General features: G+C 35.8%; 1 protein-coding gene across 1 annotated transcript in view; it reads left to right on the top strand.

Annotated features, from left to right (window-relative positions):
- CPA6 (carboxypeptidase A6) overlaps positions 1-22,502 on the top strand; it is a 243,770-nt gene that overhangs the window by 174,293 nt on the left and 46,975 nt on the right. Inside the window, exons 4-6 of the mRNA XM_081070231.1 lie at positions 413-527; positions 2,430-2,531; positions 4,616-4,720. Of these exons, the coding sequence (XP_080926357.1) occupies positions 413-527; positions 2,430-2,531; positions 4,616-4,720 (322 nt within the window). The remainder of the gene's footprint in view (positions 1-412; positions 528-2,429; positions 2,532-4,615; positions 4,721-22,502) is intronic.

Here is a 22,502-nt window from a genome sequence, read left to right as displayed (position 1 = left end):
ACCCATTTGAGCCTCAGTTTCCCCATTTGTGAAATGGAAATAACAATAAAACCTACCTCAGAGGGTTATTACCTGTGATCATGTGTGTTGAAATATATAGCACAGTTCCTAGCAGGTACTTAACAAATATAAGTGGTCATATCCATCATTCAATTCTTGTACCTGTCAATCAATGGTAGTTATGATTACTATTAATATTTGAAAACACATGCCTATTTTACATTTTATATTTATTACACCATTTATTTAAGTTTTTATTTCCTGAAAAAGAACGTTTTCCCAACATTTGGTATTTTCAGAAATATCAATCTTCTCTATCTTTCTCCTCAAAGATGCATGATTTTGTTTTGATATTGCCTGATTTTTATATTACTCCATGTAATTTTCTTCATGTCTACCATTTCAACTCTAGGATTCTCATAGAAGATCTCCAGAACACACTAGAAAAGGAAAGCAGTTTGCAAACCCAGAGAAATCGAAGATCCCTTTCGGAATATAATTATGAAGTTTATCACTCCTTAGAAGAAGTATGTAATCAAAGGAGCTTTTTTAATTTATTTATTTTTTTAAATCAATGCACCTTTATTGAGAAGCATTAAGACAGAGGTGGGGCTATATAAAAAGCTCTCTTATTGTCTAGGCCCCTCAGTTCAATCGTCTCTTCATTAAACCTTTAACTGCTATATAAGACATAGCAAAATAATTTGAATTTCATCTGCTTTACCCGACCCACCCCTAGAAAGGGCATGGAAGTACATTGGAAGAGTAAAGTAATGTTGTTAATAATTGTAGTTCTAAAGACCGTAAGTAACTAAAAAGCTTGATGCACTTCCTGATGGCAGGGAGAGCTAGCCAAAGTTGGAGGACAGTGATTTGTTGAGGGGTAGCGTGAACTTTGATTCTTGCCCCACACCTCCCGCAAACTTAAGACTTCCCAAAGACCAAGCCTCATCTGTGGCATCTCAGGACCTATTAACATGCTGTTATTTATTCTACCTGGAATACACAGCAACCTCATTCCCACTATCCCATCCTTTACTGTTCATCTGGACAACAATTAGTTATTCTTCAAATCTCAGCTTAAGCAAGAAGATCTGTTTCCACTCTCCCAGACTGGATCAGGACTCCACTCCAACCCCAGCATACTGCATGCACCCACAGCACGTGGGTGTACAATTATTTGATTAATGCCTTTCTCTCCTAATAAGCTGCAAGTTCCATGAGGGCAGGCCATTTCTTTCTTGTTCATGACTCTAAGTGGCAAGCAAATAGAGACCTCCAAATAAAGAGTTGATGACAGTATGATTGAATGAATGTGTATATATATTTTCTATGCTTCCCTTGAATTGAGCAGAGGAATGCCACATATAGAATTAATAAGCTCCTGTTATAGTCTTATATTTTTAAGAAAATTTTTGGTTCTCTTGATAATGACTTTCTTTTCAAAATCATTTCTACATATTTTATGTTACAACAAAGGAAAGGTTTTAGATAAGTTAGTACATGGAAGTGCTATTAACATGTACTATAAAGTCAAATTTTTAAAATATATAGATGTATATAAATTTTTAAAATATATAGATGTATATATATGTATATGTGTATATATATATATATATATATATATAGTCATTAGAATAAATAAGAATAGAAAGAAAAAAAAATATGGCTACTTTCCAAAATCTATTTTTTCAGCATAGACTCTTTTACATCATGGAAACAGTGGGACACTTTTGTGTGACTTCTTTCCTCCTCACAGGGCTTTTAAGTCAGAAATGTCACCCATCTTTCTAAGTGCCTTATTCATCCATCTCAAATACTCGTATACCTTCTCCTGATGACAGATAAGTGTGTGTGAACAGATCAATGCAAATGTATCACTGGGGAAATGTATTACTGGGGAAATTACTCAGACTATGCCTTCCGATGTGTGGCTCGATACATTACCTTTAAATGCAAAAAATAATGCCTTTTTCTTAGCATCTTCTGTTCAGTGGCAAATTATAATATATTGGACTTTAATGAACATTTTCAAGTTGTTTAGATGGTTTACCAACTCCAATTTCTTTTATTTTCTTTTAAATACTTGGGGGGAAATGGAAATAAGTTTTGATTTTTAAAAGGAACTCAGAATGCATCAATTAATTTTCTTTAAAACTCTGCCATCAAGATATTAATGATAAATGGTAGCAGAAGGTATGCTTTAAAGAGGTTACAATATAAAGACATGAAGCTAGTATTTGTAAAGGCAGAAAATAAAATGTAATTTTAAGTATCCTAAAGAAAATTAGAGAATTGGTTTTTGTTTAATATTATATTCCATGTATGTTCTTTGAGTTCTGAAACCTATTGTCTTTTTGTTACCTTTTGTTCTCTAATAGCTCTATAATTATGGGAGTCTGACATGGTTTTTATTTACTTGCTTTTAGATTCAAAATTGGATGCATCATTTGAATAATACTCATTCAGGACTCATTCACATGTTTTCTATTGGAAAATCATATGAGGGAAGATCTCTTTTTGTTTTAAAGGTAAAAATAGAAAATTAGCTAAAATGTTACCACTCCTTTTTATCTAACTTTGACCTATGGGGAAAAGAAATGAAATGGTCTGTCAGTCTCATATTTAACATCATCTAATCATTTAAGAAAACAATTTTCCTTAGGTTTTAAGCCACAGTAAATTTTTGCCATTGAGTCTTACAGAGAATTCTAACACATTCAGAGTTATGAATGTACTTAAAAAAGAATGGCCTTCAAAATGATTTGTTAGTTGGCGCTACTTAAGGTGAACCAATGAAAACGACATAAATGTGTGAGAAGGTATGTGTCATTCCCAGCCTTGTGTTCTCTTCTATCCACTGACCCATAGCTCTTTATTCCTTCTCAACCAAACATCTAAAAAGATATATAATAAAGCAACACTGTCTCTACTTCCTCACTTCCCATTCAGACCTTGACTTCCTGGCCTTTGCACCCCCACAACTCCTCTAAACCTTCTCTTGCCAAGGTCAACGATGAGTCCTAGTTGGTTCCCCTCCCATCTCTCTGACCATTCCCCTTGGTCTCATTCTCTGACTCTTCTCCCCTTGTCTTTCCCTGAGGTTCTTGGTAATCCTAGGATTCTAGCCTCAGATGTGCTTTCGTTCTATGAACATTCTCTACATGGGCACAGCGTCCCCATGGTTTCAACAATCATTCCAGACTATTCTATGCAGTCGAGTCTACCCGCTGGAGCTTTAAATTCATTTATTACTGTCTACTTTACATTCTCATCTCAGTATTCACAAAAGCACCTGGGCTCAGAATGGCACCACTGTGCTCCCCGTCAAAAACCATGAGCATCCTCCTAAATTTCTCTCCTTTATTTTAACCACTTATTTTAAATCTACCACAGGGAACTAACCATTCTTTCTTCTAAGTATCTTTTGGATGTGCCCCCACCACTTCTCCCGCCCTCACTGCTGTTGCCCTAACTTATCTCTGGATCTATTCCCCCTTGACTATTGGAATAATGGCCTCAGTACTGAACTTCCTCTCAAGTCCCCCACCTCTACCTCCTCATCCATCACCACATGCTGTCATTGGGAGCTCTCACCCTCTTTCTCTCCCCAGCTTCACTTGAAATTCAGGAGGAAGCCTTCTCTCTTTTACATGGTATTCAGGAATTTCATGTGTTCTCTGCTTCTGCGTCCAGCTTCATCTGCCCTTCCTTCCTCATGTCCTAGAAAGTTCCTTAGATAGGATGTGTTCAGATTCTCTTCCAAGCTTGAAATGCCTTCTTCCAACTTGTCTGCCAGGCAAGCTTCAAGTCTTGCTCAAGTCTCCAGTGCTCAAGAAGAAGTCTCCTCTCCTGAGAAGCCTTCTATTTCTCAAGAAACATAGGCATGTTCCCCTGTTCTAGGACACTCCTATGAAATAACTTACACACTTCATAAGGATTAATTGCTCATATGTCTGTTTTCTCTGCTAACATATAAATCCTTGTCCTTCAACTTTCAATCTCTGGTGCCAAGTACAATGTCTGACAATGAAAAGGATTTCCTGAAGTATTAGTTGAGTAAATTAATGAATAAATGAAAACTAGATCCCCTATAAATATAATGTCAAGAGCCACCTATTCATAACCTGGGTTAGAAACCAGGTTATAAGTAATATGGATAACAGGATTATAAAGAAAAATCTGCCACTTGATTCTACAGATCAAGTTGTTTTGTGTTTTTCCATTTTGCGTTGAAATAAAATTTGACTTTGTTCACCTAAAAAAACATTGCTATCTCTTTAAGAGCCCTTGGATGGAGGGCGGGGGTAGGGGGTAATTTGGCTTTTTACTTAACAGTCACATAATGTATTAAAATAGAGAAGCAAACCTATTTAAGGTATTGCCCTTTTCCTTGTGTATTTTCTAGTTCTTTGATTTGTAATTAGGGTGATAAATTTATTGTTTCTGTATAAACAAGGCTGGACTTCTGAAGTAGATGAGGAATCTCTATCTTTTTCATGGGTTACCTAACAAACTATAGTGAATAATTATGCTGAAACCTTATTAATTATGCTGGTCAATGAATCAAAAAATAAAAACCTGTGTTGGTTACTATGAATACTCTTGTTTTCAGCTGGGCAGAAGATCACGAGCTTACAAAAGAGCTGTCTGGATTGACTGCGGTATTCATGCAAGAGAATGGATTGGTCCTGCCTTTTGTCAGTGGTTTGTAAAAGAAGTAAGTTAAACCCTTTACACAATGTCCATTTCAGCTAGTTGGTGCTTCCCATGTGTTTATTCTGCTCAAGGAACAAACCTGGGAATATGAAGCCAGTGATACCTGATTGAATGATTAACACCTTGATGGTGTGGGTCCCTTCCATGTGTATGAAGATTTCTTATAACGCTGGCTCAGTTCATCCTCACCTCTGTCCTTGGAGGTTGCACTTATCAATCCTCATTAGAAGAAGGAACCTGAGGTTCAGAGCATTCATGAATTTGTGACAAATTAGGAAGCAACCATAGTAGCTGGCATTTGGCAAAAGACTAAAAATCCGATTTAAGGTGTTCCAGAGCAGTTTCTCATGTGATATTCAGCTAGGAAAATTCTATATCACTGTCTTATCCATCAAAATGATCTTGCGTATACTATGACAATAAACAGATGAGCAAATGGTTGTATTTTGCCCTCCTGCAATGAATCTGTCATTTAGATACCAAAGACCTTTAACATCTGTGGATTTAACATTCTTAGTTTCAGTGTTTTTCATTGACTCTAATTGTTAATGACTCATAGTGATTTCTCATTTTCTGAGGGCTTCTGTAAGTTAGTGGGTCCCTAACCCAAGAGTGAGCCAGCTTCATGAACCATCATCTTCATATGTTCCAATACTGTTCTGTTCATTAAGAATGTAATCACTTTCATGGTTTTTTTTTTTTTAACCTCTACTTATTTTTTTTTAATTAAAAGAAAAAGTCTCTTAAAAGAAAACCAACCACTAGTACTGGTAATGAAGAAGTCCAAGGAAATGAAGGTTCTAAGCCAGAAAATAACCCTACACATATTTTCAGCCCTGTACTTACAGAGAACCATTAAGGATACAAAAGATATTTAAATATTTCAGTTATATTTTTCTATGTTTTATGGGGAAATTATGTGCCCTGGTGAGGTTTGTGATCTTGAGGCCTCTCCTAGTCTTAGAAAATATCCCTCACAAATGTCAAGAATATACTAAATTTGTAAAATCTGCCTCTCTGCCACCACCAACCCCATAAAAGTATCCTTAATTTTATGTAATGATAAAATTTTCAAACTATTCCCACTCAGTGTATTGAGTAATTCATATTCTCTTAAAATACCATTTCATCCTGGTAGGACAAACGCAAAAGCTAATAAGAAGTTGTTAACTCTATTACCTTGTATTAAATATCTCTTGTATACATACAGCCTATTGTCTGCTGTCTCGAGTTTCAAAAGTGGGGAAAATGGTTAAGTACAGAATACATATTTAGAGGTTATGGTTCTGTGTATTATTAAAGAACATAAGAAATTATCTCCCCAACATTTTATCTCACACCCACATGTGCAACCTCTTCTTTATAACATCAAAGCTCACATTGTTCAAGGTGTTATCATCTGTCTCTTTTTGTACCAAAGCCAAGGGCACAGACTCTATTTATCTTGTTCATTGCCAAGTCCCCAGCACCTAAAACACCTGGCACTTAATAAATCTTAAATATTTGTTAATGAATGAGAATAATGAGAATCCAGAGGTAATGATGTGGAAAGATTACTGAGAGATGACTTGTCAAATTATCTCATACAATATGAATGGTACCACCTGGATTTTTGCACAATCTGTACAGCCATATACAGCAGCCCTATAACTCAAGCTAAGTTTCCAAAGAAGAGGAGGACACCCTGTAACCACAGAAAAAGGAGGAGGCACTTATGATGACTACCAATTGAGGTTAGCTGATTTGAGAGCAAAACGCATCAATTAAGATTACGCTCCATTTCACCAAAGATGAGGAAGGAACAACTTCCACTCCTACACCAGGCCATCTTCAAGTATGCAGATATGTCTAGCCATTTCTGTGCTTCTGCTACTCTTTCTATACCACTCTCACCATGTATGGATGTTACTTGCCCCTCTACTTTATCATTTTCATTTTCTGTCTGAGTCAGGATAGCAACCAAAAATGGAAACTAGGAGGCCTAGGGGTCACTCATCTCAGTGGCCTTGTGGAAGCAATGGGGCTGCCAAGGTGTGACAACACATGGTAGCAGTGACTGGAGTGGATCAACACACATTACAGGCTTGTGAGAAATAACTGCATTCGCTTTAAAGCCCCCATTTCCACTAATGGTGCTATTGGGGGCAGAGGGAATGACATAATGCATTAAATAATCTTAAACCTGCCAAGAAGTGGAACATTGTCTCTTACACACTAACTCAGTCGCTTGTTAAATCTTCAGTCTGCCAAAGAAGGCAGGTGGCGGCTAGAGCAAGAGGGGCTCTAAGCAGTGTCTCTTTCACAGGTTACCTCCCCTCCACCACAGAAATCCCACGACCAGCTCCAGGTGCCCAACTCATCTAATTTCCATGCCCCTCTCTGAGGATACCAGGGAACCACTGGGTTCTCTTTCTGCCTACCAGACACTCCAGGATGCGATTTATGTCTATTCCTCTCTTGGCTGACACATGCCACACTTCCAATTGTCCCCGCCTATATTTGCCCCTCACTGCATAGTAGGATCATGTGAGGTGATGTCCTCTCAGACTCATTGTAAACAGGACAGAGGTCCTCTGTTCTTATATTTTTTACCCCAGTCTGTCAGGGGGTCTCTATCATCTCTTGATTTCCCTGGAGTTTCAATCCCAAGAGCAGAGGGGAGTGTCAGAAGCCAAAAGACTGGCTTCCTACCTTTGCTTTCTCTCTTTCTTGGGTACTTTCACCCAAACTCAACAGCTTAAAACAACATAGATTCTGTGGGTCAGTGATCCAGGCCCAGGTCAGCCAGACACCTCTGGCTCAGGGTCCCTTACAAGGCTACAGTCAAGGTGTCAGCTGGAGCTTCTGTCATCTCGAGGTTTGTGTTAGGGAGGAGCTGCATCTGTGTTCACTCACATGGCTGCTGGCAGCCTCAGGCCCTCCCTGGCTGAGAGCCCGAGGCATCGGATCCTTGTCACGTGGGCCTGTCCGTAGGGCAGCTCACAACACAGCACCTGGCTTCCCTCAGTGGATGAGGGATGGGGAGAGACAGCAGGCCCAAGATGGAAACCACAATCTCTTTGTAACTTAACCTCAGAAGTGACATCCCATCACTTTTGCCATATTCTGTCCATTAGAAGTCAGTCACTAAGTCCAGACCGTATTCAAGGGGAGGGCATTATACTAAGGGGTACCAAGAAGTGGGAATCATTGGGGACTACCTTAGATTCTGCCTTCCGTACTTTGGTGGGACTTTCCCCACAGCCATCACTATAATGTTTGCATCTTTACTCAAATGTAAACTGGAAGAAAATTTATCAAGTCATCTAGGATCCTGGCAAAACAAATTGCATAGAGGTTATATGCACACATGTAATAGACAACCCTGGGTTGGAATGCCAGCTCTGCCATCTACTAGCTCTGTGATCTTGGTGGGCAAGTCGTTTAACCTCTCTCAACCTCGGTAATAATAATATGTGACACATTGGGTTATTGGGAGGATTAAATGATATAATGCATATAAAAAGACTTAAAGAGAGTGCTTTGCATATAATAAGCACTTAATCAAATCAAGGCTTATTAGTAGTACTATCTGCAACTTGGTATTTTTAAACAAGGTAAAGAGAATCATTAGAAAGAAAATCAGCAAGGACATGAAAGAAATCAACAGCACCAATAATCAATAGGATCTAACCATGTATAGTGCCCTCCACCCAACAACAGAATATGTGCCTATGGAACATGTATCAAGATATATACCATATCCTGGACCAAAACCCAGTCTTTAACAAATTTAAAACAATTAAAATCATATAGACTGTGTTCTCTAATCACAATGAAATTCAACTGGATATCGATAGCAGAAAGATAACAGGAAAACCTCCAAACCCTTGGAAATTAACATGCTTCTAAATTATCCATGGGTCAAAGATAAAATCTCAAGGAAATTTTTTTTTACATACACTAAACTGAACGAAAATGAAAATACAACAACAGCTAAAGCAATGCTGAGAGGGAAGTTTATGGCATTAAATGCATATGAGTGCCTTAGAAAAGAGAAGTCTCAAAGTAATAATCTAAGATCTCACCTCAAGAATCCGGAAAAATAGAAAATAAAACCAAAGAAAGCAGAATATTGATAAGAGAATAAATCAATGAACTTGAAAACAGAAAATTATCAGAGAAACTCAGTGAAACAAAGAGTTGGTTCTTGAAAATATCAACAAAATTAATAAAGCTCCAGCAAGAGAGACAAAGAAAAAAGACAAAAGCTACAAATTACCAATATTAGAAATGAAACAGCGCTATCACTACAGACCCTGCTGATGTCAAAAGGATAATAAGACAATACAATGAATAACTCTACACATATAAATTTGACAACTTAGACAAAATGGATCAATAAATTAAAATGCACAAACTACCACAACTCATTCATTATTAAACAATTAAATTGAATACCCCTATTACTGTTAAGGACATTGAATTCATGATTTTAAAATTCATGGGAAAGTGAGACCTAGACCCAGATGGTTTCACTGAAGAATTCTACCAAATGCTTAAAGAAATATTAACACCAATTCTACATGACTTGTTTCACAAAATATAATACTTCCAATTCATTTTACAAAGCTAGTATTACCTTGATACCAAAATCAAACAAAGACAGTAGGAAAAAAGAAAACTAGAAACTAATATCTTCCATGAAAATTGATTCAGAATTCCTTAACAAAATATTAGCAAATAGAATTTAGCAATCTATAAAAATATTTACACACCATAATAAAGTGAGGTTTATTTCAGGGATGTAAGCCCAGTTCGATATTTGAAAGTTAATGTAAGCCCAGTTCGATATTTGAAAGTTAGTCAATGTAATCTACCATGTTAACAGACTAAAGAAGAAAAAATAATAATCTTATCCACTGATACAGGAAAAGCCTTTGATAAAATTCAACACACATTCATGATAAAAACTCAGAAAAATAGTAATAGAAGGGAACTTCTTCAACTTTGGAAGGAACATCTGCAAAAAGCCTCCAGCAAACATGATACTATTATGGTAAATGACTAAATACTTCCCATTAAATCAGGAACAAGGTAAGGATGTCCACTCTTAATTAATATATCGTGTTTCCCCAAAAATAAGACCTAACCAGAAAATGAGCCCTAGCATGATTTTTCAGGATGACATCCCCTGAACATAAGCCCTAATGTGTCTTTTGGAGCAAAACTTAATGTGAGACCCAGTCTTATTTTCGGGGAAAAACAGTAGTGCTGAAAGTTCTGGTCAGTACAAGACAAGAAAAGGAAACAAAAGGCATACAGATTGGAAAGGAGTGAATTATCCCATTTTTAGATGACATAATTATCTACATCAAAAATCCCAAGGAACCTACAGAAAACTTCATAGAATTAATGAGTTCAGCAAGATCACAGGATACAAGATAAACATACAAAAATCAATTGTATTTCTATAAACTAGCAGTGAACACATGGATGCTGAAATAAAAAATATACCATTCATAAGTACTCAAAAAATGAAATACTTAGGAGTAAATCTAACAAAACGTGTACAGGATTTATATGCTAAAAACTACAAAACACTGGTGAAAGAAATTAAGCAAAATCTAAATAAATGGAGAGACACACCGTATCCATGGATTGGAGGACTCAATATAGTAAAGATGTCAATTGCCCCCAAATTGATATACAGGTATAGCATAATTCCTATAAAAATTCCAGCAAGACTTTTTGTAGATGTAAATAAGATTACTCTAAAACTTATGTGAAAAGGCAAAGGAACTAAAAGAGCTAAAACTCTGAAAAAGTATCATCCTACCCAATTTCAAAACATATTAATCAAAAGTGTGTGGTGTTCGTGAAGGAATAGACAGAGATAAATGGAACAGAAAAGAAGAGTCAGAAATAGACCTACATCAATACGTCCAACTGATTTTCCACAAAAGTGCAAAAGCAATTCAATGAAGGAAAGACAGCCTTTTCAACAAATGGTACTGGAACAAGTGGACTTCCACAGGCAAAAAAATGAACCTCGATCTAAGTCTCATACCTTATACAAAAATTAACTCAAAAATTAAGTCATGCCTCACAGACTTAAATGTAAAATTATAAAACTTTCAGAGAAAAAAAATTTCAGGATCTAAAGCTAAGCAGAGTGCATAGACTGGACACCAAAAGCATGTTCCATAAAAGGAAAAGTTGATACATTAGACATTATCAAACAATCAAAATAAAAAATTTTGTGTGTGAAAGACCCTGATAAGAGGATTAAAAAGACAAGCTATAAACTGGGAAGGTATATACAAACCGCATATCTGATAAAGGACTCATATTTGGAGTACGTAAATTCAAAGCCTGACAATAAAAAGGCAAGCTATCCAATTGAAAAATGGGCAAAAGTCATAAAGAGATATTTCACCAATAGTATACAAATGGCAAAAAAAAAAATGCACATAAAAAGATCCCATTAAGGCAATTCAAACTGAAACCACAATGAGCTATCACTAAACATCTATCAAAATGGCTAAAATTAATCATATATATGACTTTATGTGTTTGTGTATGTGTGTGTGTGTGTATATATATATATATATAGAGAGAGAGAGAGAGAGACAGAGATAGAGACAGAGACAGAGACAGAGACAGAGACACCACCACCAAATCCTGGAGAGGATGTGAAAAAACTGGATCACTCATACATCACTGGTGGGAATGTAAAATGATAGAGCTACTCTTGAAAACAGTGAACAGTTTCTTTTAAAACTAGACACGCAACTACCATAACACCCAGTAATTGTACTCTGGGCTTTGATCCCAAAGAAATTAAAACTTACGTTCTCTCAATACTTGCATAGGAATGTTTATAGCAGCTTTGTTTCTAATAGCCAAGAACTTGAAACAATCCAGATATCCTTCCATGGACAAAGGGTTAAACAATGCATACCATGGAAAACTACTCAGCAATAAAAAGAAACAAACTATGGGAACACACAGCAACCTGAATGGATCTCCAGAGAACTATGCTAGAAACACCAATCCCAAGTAGATACATACTATATGATTTCATGTATATAATGTTCTTAAAGTGATAAAATTATAGAAATGCAGAAAAGACTAGTGATCGCTGGGGGTTAAGGAGAGGTGAAGTTGGGTGGGGCCATGACAGGACAACATGAGGGGTCTTGGTGGTGATGGAAAGGTTCTGTGTCTTGACTGTATCAATGCCAGCATCCTGATTGTGATATTATACTACAGTTTTTCAAAATGTTACCACTGCGGGAAAGTGGGTAAAGGCTACCTTGGGGTTTCTCTGTGTTAATTCTTATAATTACATGTGAATCTACATTTATCTCAAAACAAAACCGTGCATTACAAAAATAATAGCCAGGTCTCTCTCCTCCTGGATTTCATTCTCTTTGGAACCAGGTGCTATCTCTTACCTAGAGAATCAGGCAATTTCATCCCTGTTCTCTTTTCCTAGTTGTATAATCCTCATTAACTGACCCTGACTCTACAACATGGAAACCAGAAGTATCAAGACATAGCTCTAGCTCCATATATCCCTCTCTTCTTCAGTCAGCTTGACTACCCCATGTCACACCCTGAGAGCCACTTGCACTTCTGTTCCCCACCCCGATTTAGCGGATGGCTCAATGAATGTCATGAACACACAAAGCTCAGAAAACAGTGACACAGAAGCAAACTTCCTGCCTTAAATGACTGGTGCAATGGGCTTGATTATTTTGTTATTTTGAAAATTGTTCAAATGAATTCCTTATCTCAACATATAACTGCTGGTTGGCAGACATTTTTAAAATGCAAAATACATGATAAGAGTCTGGGCTTTTATCTTTTACATTGAAAATCATTTAATTATGTTGAAAAATATAGACCCATCGCTTTTGATTTCAATACTTGCCTCCTCTCTTTTTCCTAGTATTCGTATCATACATTTTTATATCTTGAAACAAATGGAGGTATGCTTAGATTGCAAAATCTTTCTGTTATTAAATGCTTGGTTATCTACCAGGTTAGCAGAACCATTACTACTTTATAGTTAGAGTACTGTGGGGATTTTTTGCAGGGGGAAGCATGAGAGAGTCAGACATGGTGGACTTACTATTGAAATGTGGACTACAGATGTCCTTGCACCTTGAAACTAAAAAGAAGCTTTAAAAAACACTACCTTTTGGTGATAAAGTTTTCTTCAATTTGTCATGAGCCAAGAGGGATGATAGAGACACTAAATTCATCAAAGAAAGAAAACAGAATAGATACATAAGGAGTAGGAAACAAAGATAAATATATAAAACTTGGAGGTTATATTTCTGCAAAAGCAAACATGTTATTTACAGTAAGAGACTTAAAGCTGAGGGCAAACAGAGGGCAGGAAACAAAGAAAGTAGACAGCAAGCAAGGGCTTATGAAAAGGGACACTCACGAAGCTTAAAAGTAATGGATTTAAATTAAATTACAAAGTAGAGGAAACTACCAAGTTAAAAAACAGCCTTAAAACAGGTTAGAAGTTCCTCAAAAAGTTAAACAGAGTTACCAAAAACTCCACTCCTGTGTATATAACCAAGGAAAATGAAAACATATATCCACACAGAAGCCAGTACATGAATGTTCATAGCAGCGTTATTCATAACAGCCAAAAGCTGGAAGCAACTCAAAAGTCCATCAACTAATGAATAAACAAAATGTGGTCTAGCCATACAGTGGGATATTATTCAGTCATAAAAGGAATGGAGTACAATACAAGCTACAACATGGATAACCCTTAAAAACATGCTAAGGAAATAATCCAGACACAAAAGACCACATATTGTATGATTCCATTGATATGAAATGTCCAGAATAGGCAAATTCATTGAAACAGGAAGTAGATCAGTGGTTGCCAGAGATTGGGAGGAGAGAGGAAGTGGGAGTGACTATTAACAATGTTTCTTTTTGGGGTGATGGAAGAGCTCTGGAATTAAATAGTGATGATAATTGCTCGTTATGAATATACTAAAAACCACTGAACTATCCACTCTAAAATGGTGAATTTTGTGTTATATGAATTACATCTCAATAAAAGAAGGAATGAGGTGCTGTACATACTATACCATTGATGAACCTTGAAAACATTGTCAAGTGAAAAAAGCCAGTCACAAAAAGACCACAAATTACGATCCATTTATACACAATATCCAAAATAGGCAAATTTAGAGACAGAAAGTAGATTAGTGGTTGCCTATTGATGAGGTAGCTGAGAGAGTTGGGGAATTGATACCTAAAAGATGTGAGATTTCTTTTAGGATTATAAAAATATTCTAAAATTACATAAGGATGATAGTTGCACAACGCTGAATATACTAGAAAAAACACTGAATTTTACAATTTTTAAGGATGAATTATAATAAGTATAAATTATTTCCCAATAAAGGTGTTATTTTTAAATTACAGTTAAATAGGGTTTCCCCAGAAGATATTTATATTAATCAGTCTAACAATTTCTTGTTGATCACTACATTTTCAGAACTCTGCTAGTACTATGGAGGTCAGCAAGAGTATAAGTCAGGGTCCCCATATTCTATTTGAGGAGAAATATTTATGTGCAGGAAACAATAGTAAGCAACACAAAACAGTGTATCTTTGGGGATTAAACTGAGCTGAAGGAATTCACGAATCAAGAGAAACCCACGACGCTTTAGAAGAAGACAAGGTTTGGGAAAGATTTGTAGACGAGGTAAGTCTTGTTAGGCCTTGACTGAGGAGTATGAATTTGATCAGAGAAATAAAAGTTATCCCAAAAAAGAGAAAAGACTGACATTGAGAACATGGTGTACATGTGGTTGTAGATTAGTGAAATAAAACTTACGTGAGTAGATTCTAATGCAATATGAGACTGATAGAAAAATTATAGCTAGCCTTGGAAACCAAAAGTAGTTTATAAAGTAAAATGAAAAAACACTGATAAGTAGTACAAAGCATGTATCATTGCCAGAAAGTTTAAAGATGAAAGGCAAAGATATATGGAGGAACCCAACACAACACTACATGAAGCAGGTTAAATGATTAATTTATTCAACAAGTAACCACTAAGTGCCCACCAGGCCAGGCATTGTTAACACAGTGTGGAAATTGGGGAGGAAGAGACAGGACCATCAAAAGCTCTGCTCTCCTGCAACTTTATTCTCACGGGCCAAAAGAATGAAATACTCTCTGATGAGAGATTAAAGAGATTCAGTAAGCAGCCAAAATGAATGAGTACCTGACTCACAGGCTTAATTTGGGCAGCAGACATCCAGGAATAAAGTCCATTGATTTTGCCCACCATAACAAAACTGTGTCTAAGTACTTCTCCTGTATTACTTAATCTGATAAGAAGAGACAAGAAAGGATGAAAGGTTAAATAGTTCACCATTGAAGTTCTGGCACCAGTTCAGGCGTAGGAATATTTACATGGAGTGTAGTCAAGTAATTTTCAACATCAGCTCATTTTTATATCTTTTGATTTTTTAATTGTGGGAAGGCCACTTATTTCTTTGTTGCCAACAGCATTTGCTTCATTTCTCAGATTATCACCAGTTGAATGAGGCAATTTGGGCTTTGTTCACTTTTGAGTGTATGAAATTGTCAATATTCTGAAGTAAAAACTAAAATAAACGAATGGGATTATATGAAACTGAAAAGCTTCTGCACAGCAAAAGAAACTATTGACAAAATAATGAGGCAACCAACTGAATGGGAGAAGATTTTCGCAAACAGTTCCTCTGATAAGGGGCTAATATCCAAAATATACAAGGAACTCATGAAACTCAACAACAAAAAAACAAACAACCCAATTGAAAAATGGACAGAGGACCTGAAGAGACATTTCTCCAAAGAGGATATACAAATGGCAAATAGACATATGAAAAAATGCTCAACATTGCTAATCATCAGAGAAATGCAAATAAAAACCACAATGAGATATCACCTCACCCCAGTCAGAATGGCTTCCATCAACAAGACAAATAGTAACAAGTGTTGGAGGGGCTGTGGAGAAAAAGGAACCCTCATACACTGTTGGTGGGAATGCAGACTGGTGCAGCCGCTATGGAAGGTAGTGTGGAGGTTTCTCAAGAAATTACGAATAGAATTACCATATGACCCAGCAATCGCTCTCCTGGGTATCTACCCAAAAAATCTGAAAGCATTTCTCTATAGAGACACGTGTACGCCAATGTTCATTGCAGCTTTGTTTACGGCGGCCAAGACATGGAAACAACCAAAATGTCCTTCAGTAGATGAATGGATAAAGAAGTTGTGGTACATATACACAATGGAATACTATTCGGCGTTAAGGAAAAATGACATAGGAGCATTTGTGACAACATGGATGGATCTTGAGAGTATAATGCTAAGTGAAATAAGTCAGACAGAAAAAGCAGAGAACCCTATGATTTCACTGATATGTGGTATATAAACCAAAAAGAACAAGACAAACAAATGAGAAACAAAAACTCATAGACACAGACAATAATTTAGTGGTTACCAGAGGGTAAGAGGGTGGGGGGTGGGTGATGAGGGTAAAGGGGATCAAATATATGGTGATGGAAGGAGAACTGACTCTGGGTGGTGAACACACAATGGGATTTATAGACGATCTAATACAGAATTGTACACCTGAAATCTATGTAAATTTACTAACAATTGTCACCCCAATAAATTTAATTTTAAAAAAATTTAAAAAAAAAATTGTCGATATTCCTGGATTAAGTTTCCCAAACCATGGCCGGTGCCAGTTGGCCCAGAGGTATGTAAGAAACTTAATTTTGCCTCAAACAGTTCTACATTGCTGGGGCAAATCTGACCAGTCTTTATTCATAGAATATTTAGAAAGTAACTCAGAGAAATATTTATTTGATTTCCAAGTGAGGGAGGCATTTCCAAGCATAAAAGCAAAAGAGGAGGCATAGAAAAAATTATTGATAGCCCTGACTTTATAAAATATTTTAGAGGCATAGTTAGTGATATAAGAAACTGTCCATGCCATGCTGCTATATCCAAAAAATAAATAAAACCCAGCATGGACTTTATTATTTCAGTGTTGTAAAATCTATATCTGAGATACGTATATATGAGAAATACTCATACACAAAATGCTAAAAGAATTGTGGGATTTTTCTGTTCTTCTTTATGTTTTTTTCAAATTTTCCAATTTTTTTTATATTAAACAGAACCAAAAATGATTATTTAAAAGAAATTTAACCCAGCCAAAACTGAACGCATTTCATTTTCAAACTACACTCCCTTATGCATGAGCCATATATTCCTACAGGTATTTTAGAATCAGTGGTTGTATGCTATTTAACTCAGTAGCAGACCACAGATAAAGCAAGGGTTTGTGAGAAGATGACCCACAGGCAAATTGGGATGGTAATGGTCTGAAATGGAAAGCTCTTCCAGACTTCAAAGTGTAATATACAGGCGGGTCTAATTTGATCCTGTTACAGAAAGGCAGCAGCATACAAAAAAAGAGAAAAGAAAGACTTCCTTGGTCTTTCATTTCCCAGGTGAACCACGGTATTCTTTTGCTGCTACAAAATGCAACACCTCACCCTTCCTGGCCCAGCCAGATGATACAGGAAAACCACCTCCATTACACATCCCCACCCATCTACACTGATGGCTAATCCTGGTGCTAAAATCTGCAAGTGATTCAGATGTACTATGTAGATAATTCAAATAGCCATCAATAGGAATAAGAGGCTTTCAGGGAAGAGAGTTATTTTTGAAGAACCTGTTGATGAGTGTAAGCTGGATAAGCAGTAATATTTGGAGGCGGTGGTGGGTTGTGTGTATAGGACTTAAAGCTGTTATTGTGGGAAAAGTCCTCCAACTGGGGGGCTTTCCAGAATGGGAAGGCTCTTTCTTCCAGGATCCCAGAGCTTTCCAAGGAATACGCCTTTTGGATAATCATTTCTTTCAGTCTCATATGTCTTACTGGTTATTAAAGGTAAAAATATAATATAAACCCTCAAACTGTAGGTGTGCAACTCAAAGTTTGGCTAAGAAACGTATCACTAAATATAAAATAAACCATTTAAAGAAGAGGATTTAAATTATATGTATAAAATTTGCCAAGAGCCAGGAATAAATAAGAAATTGAGAGAGTCATTAAGCCTAGATCAAATATCTAATGAGTTGAGTAAGCAATTAAATCTTTGTTCTTAACCACATAATAAAAAAACCTGTTCATCATATAAAAATGACCTGCATTGTTTTAAACTGTCTGACTTTGTTCACCACCATTCCAAGTAATTATAGTATTTTAATTTTTCTACCATCCTTTTTCTTTTAGCTCACCAAATTCTCCTATCCTTCTCCCCTCCCCAGTTTTTCATTAATATTCTCTGCATCCTCTAACCTCTTTCTCCCCTTTTATTCAATTTATAATGTTTTGTACATAGCAAGGTCTATATTAATGTTTGTTAAATTTAATTGAATTGAAATTAATTTTCATCCATTGTACTTCACTATCCAATATTTGAGAATGTTCGCGGCATTGTTTATACAGGCATTGTTTATACAGGCATTATACAAGCAGTCCTCACTTTTCCTGCACAGTAGTTCAGTATTATAAAGATGACCATGTAAGCTGAAGCCACAAAAAATCTAAATAACCAAGGGGGAAAATTACATCTGTTCCATGAACTTTACATATTTGTGTCCAAAGATTAATAACTCTCTTCATCTGTTGTAAATGTCCAGGGAAAAGACAAAAAGTAGTAAAACTGGTATTTATTACACTGTAATTCAAAACATTAGAAATATTAATAATTAAAATGTCATTTCTTTGTAAAAAGCTTTATCATGGGTAGTTTGGGTAGTGTTTCCCTTCTCATTATATAACTTACAACATGAAGTGAGCCTGTTTTTTATGCCTTGGCAAATTGTCACACTCCTTTCTTAGTTGGATCTAATATTTTCTCCGTTGCACTTTCAATGTTGTAAAATATCTATTAGCTCATTTAATGTGAAATGTTGACAGCATCATTTCTTCTGGAACATCACAACCACTTTTCTCATTTATGACAGTAAGTTCTTCTTCACTGAGTTCCTCTGGCTGCATATCTACAGTTGAATGGTGGCAATGTCAAAATTCCTGTGGTCAGCTATTTCCTCTATAACTTCATTTACATTTGATTCAAATGTCACCTCTAGATTATCACTTTTCAGTTCTTTGCTGCAATTTAATCTTTGTTGGCCAATTCGCTCTCACCATCATCCATTTTTTGTAAAATGCCACATAGATTTATCACTGGGAGAAGAGGGGACAACACGGCTACACACTTCGCAGTCTGTGTACAAACAGATACTCAGTCACCACTCACCCTCAGACAGACTTTAAAAGAAGTAGCATGATTGGTCACAGATCTTGATGCACGTCTCTTATTTACATAGTGATTTGTAGACTAAAGAACTAGCAGTAGTAACTGAAATTTAAACTGTACTCGTTGGAAGATGATGTTATTTAACTAAACCATGGTAACTGAAATTTGTGTGTATCAGAGGCATGCAAAGTGAGGACACTTGTACTTTATTTATGGTAGGTAAAATATTCTTACATGGATTTTAATGCCACAGAGTTGGTCCTGACCTGCACACTGTTTGTCCTGAGTAAATACAACTAATCATTTTTATCAGGCTATCTCATTTATAAAAGTTCTAGAAATTATTACTTAGGAAAGAGTAGAGTGGACATGCTTCTAATATCATATTCTCCATGGTGACACAAAATATCTCAAATATTTCTCTACGTTTCTTATTAGAAAATATAGAGCAATAGACAACAATTTTCAGTCATCATATGCTCTGTTAGATTAGTCATCTCTGGGAGTTTCTAAGTATAAACTAAGTATAAAAATGCCTAGAATTTACAAGGTTAGCTATGATTTTCCAGTTCTCCATCCTTTGCTCATAGAGCCTTTTGTTCACTTTGCTTTCAAACTATTATTTGGTTACCATTTTGGATTTAATGAGCTTCTCATACTGTGACATCAAATATCTTTATAGATTAAGCTCTCCTTTTTACAAGTCCTTGGAGATAGTTCAACATATGTATATCACTGTGATATACCACATAACATAGATAAAGATCATGTGATCATATCATGTGATCAATAGATGCAGAAAAGGCATTTGACAAGACATAACGTCCATTTTTGATTAAAACCCTCAATCAAATGGGTTTAGGAGGAAAGTACTTCAATATAATAAAGGTCATATAAGACAAACCCTCAGTTAATATACTCAGTGGTGAAAAACTGAAAGCTTTTCCTCTAAGATCAGGAACAAAACAAGAATGCCCACTCTTGTCACTGTTATTCCACATAGTACTGGAAGTCCTAGCCAGAGCAATCAGACAAGGGAAAGAAATAAAAAGTATTCAAATTGGGAATGAAGAAGTAAAATTCTCACTATTTGCAGATGACATGATTCTATATATAGAAAACTCTAAAGATTCCACCAATATCCTGTTAGAAACAATAAACAAATACAGTAAAGTTGCAGAATACAAAATCAATATACAGAAATCTGTTGAACTCCTATATGCTAACAACAAAATATCAGAAAAAAGCACAATCTCATTTGCAATTGCAACAAAAAGGATAAACTACATAGGAATACACTTAACAAAGTAAGTGAAGGACCTATACACTAAAAACTAGAAGACATGTTGAAAGAAATTGAAGAAGACACAAAGATATGAAATTATATTTCTTGCTCATGGATTGGAAGAATTAACATAGTTAAAATGGCCAATTTCCTAAAGCAGTACACAGATGTAATGCAATCCCCATCAAAATCCCAATGGCATTTTTCAAAGAAACAGAACAAAACATCCTCAAATTTTAATGGAACCACTAATGACCCCAAATAGCCAAAGAAATCCTGAGAAAAAAAGAACAAAACCAAAGGTATCACACTCCTTGATTTCAAATTGCACTACAAAACTACAATAATCAAAACAGTATGGTATTGGTAGAAAAACAGACCAATGGAACAGAATTGAGAAGCAAGAAATAAACCCACATATATATGGGCAACTAATTTTCAACAAAGGAGCCAAAAACATACAATGGAAAAGGAAAGCCTCCTCATTAAATGGTGCTGGGAAAATTGGAAAGCCACATACAAAAAAATGAAATTAGACTGCTATCTGATGCCATACACAAAAATTAACTCAAAATGGATTAAAGACTTGAATATAATACCTGAAACAATAAACTACATAGAAGAAAACATAGGTACTAAACTTATAGAACTTGGTCTCAGAGTGGTTTTTGTGAACTTGACCCCAAAGAGAAGGCATGTAAAAGCAAAAATAAATGAATGGGACTACATCAAACTAAAAAGCTTCGGCACAGTGAAGGAAACAATCAACAAAACAATAGGGGACCAACCAAAAGGGAGAAACTATATTTGCAAATGATATTCCAATAAAGGACTAATATCCAAAACATCAAACTTATATAATGTTATTAACTAATGTTACCCCAATAAATTTTATTTTAAAAACTTCCCTGGAAACTCTCTCCTGTTCTAATTAATTCTCCTAGTATTAAATTTTAAATACCTCTCTTGTGTCTAGATGCACCCACTTTGGTGCTACAACTTTTTTCCATCCTAAATAATTTTACTCACCTCCAGCTCAGATGAGGAGATTCTTCAACCTGACTGGTAACTGTGCCCTTCCTTTGGCCTCAGCTATAATACGCCTAGTTCTCCTAGTGTGCTTTTCATTGAATGTGTGGTTGTTAATATTAGGTACTCTCTAGTGATTCTAGAGAACAAAATAATGGAAAATTTTTAAGCTACCTTTTTAAAAACCAGTAACACCAATCTTCAAACAAATACCCCAACATTCCAGGTTGTCATGGGGCTCTAAGAAAGCAATATCCAAACAAATAAATCCAAAAAACAGGGAAAAGGAGGAAAACTCTTAGGCCTAATTTTGTCACAGCACACAAAAACTTTAGTATTGCAGAATTTTTCTACAAATTTAACCAAACCTTATTTGGTGAATTCTAGTATATAAAATGTATTTATGGAGACGCCAAAATGGTCTTGGTAGGTGATGAATACCAAATAGATTCATTCTTTGTCTTTCTGAACTTCAGAAATTTCCTAACCTAATGCCAAACATATCATGTTCCCAGCAGAAGGTAATACTCAAAACTTTCTCTATCTTTTATTTTAAAATCAAAATCCATTTAAAGTGACGTATTTTTAAAATAAATTGAAGGTGCATGTAATACCTAGAGCCTGCCACAGTGAGGCGTATGTACATTGCTTTGTGACTGGCCTTCAGATTATGACCATTTCTGTCTTCCTCATAAGTAACAATAGTAATCAAGAAATCAAACTTGTAAAGCCCAGATGGAACTTAATTAGTAGGCATCTCCTTTTCTGTGTATGGGTGGTGTGAGTTGATTGCTAAAAGAGAGTCCTACACATTAGAAAGAAAGTACACACCTACATTCTTTATGGTTATAATAGAATAATAGGAAAAAGTCACATGGTCATCTTTTTTTTTTAAACTCCACCTAAACCATAAACGAAAAATGATCTATGAGTATGTCCTATTACTTAAAGCATTAAAACAAGGAGGTCTCTCCGTCATCCTGTTCAGTACTGAACAGCCATAATAGGGTGAATATTGTCTCTTTGTCTGACCAGATGGAGAATGGCTACAATTCTTGGAGAGTTATAAAAATCAAAATATAGAATATGCAGTACAATGACACCCT

Source organism: Rhinolophus hipposideros (assembly GCF_964194185.1).
Source record: "Rhinolophus hipposideros genome assembly, chromosome: 13".
NCBI classification, from domain to species: Eukaryota; Metazoa; Chordata; class Mammalia; order Chiroptera; family Rhinolophidae; genus Rhinolophus; species Rhinolophus hipposideros.
This window is presented reverse-complemented; position numbering and strand designations above follow the sequence as displayed.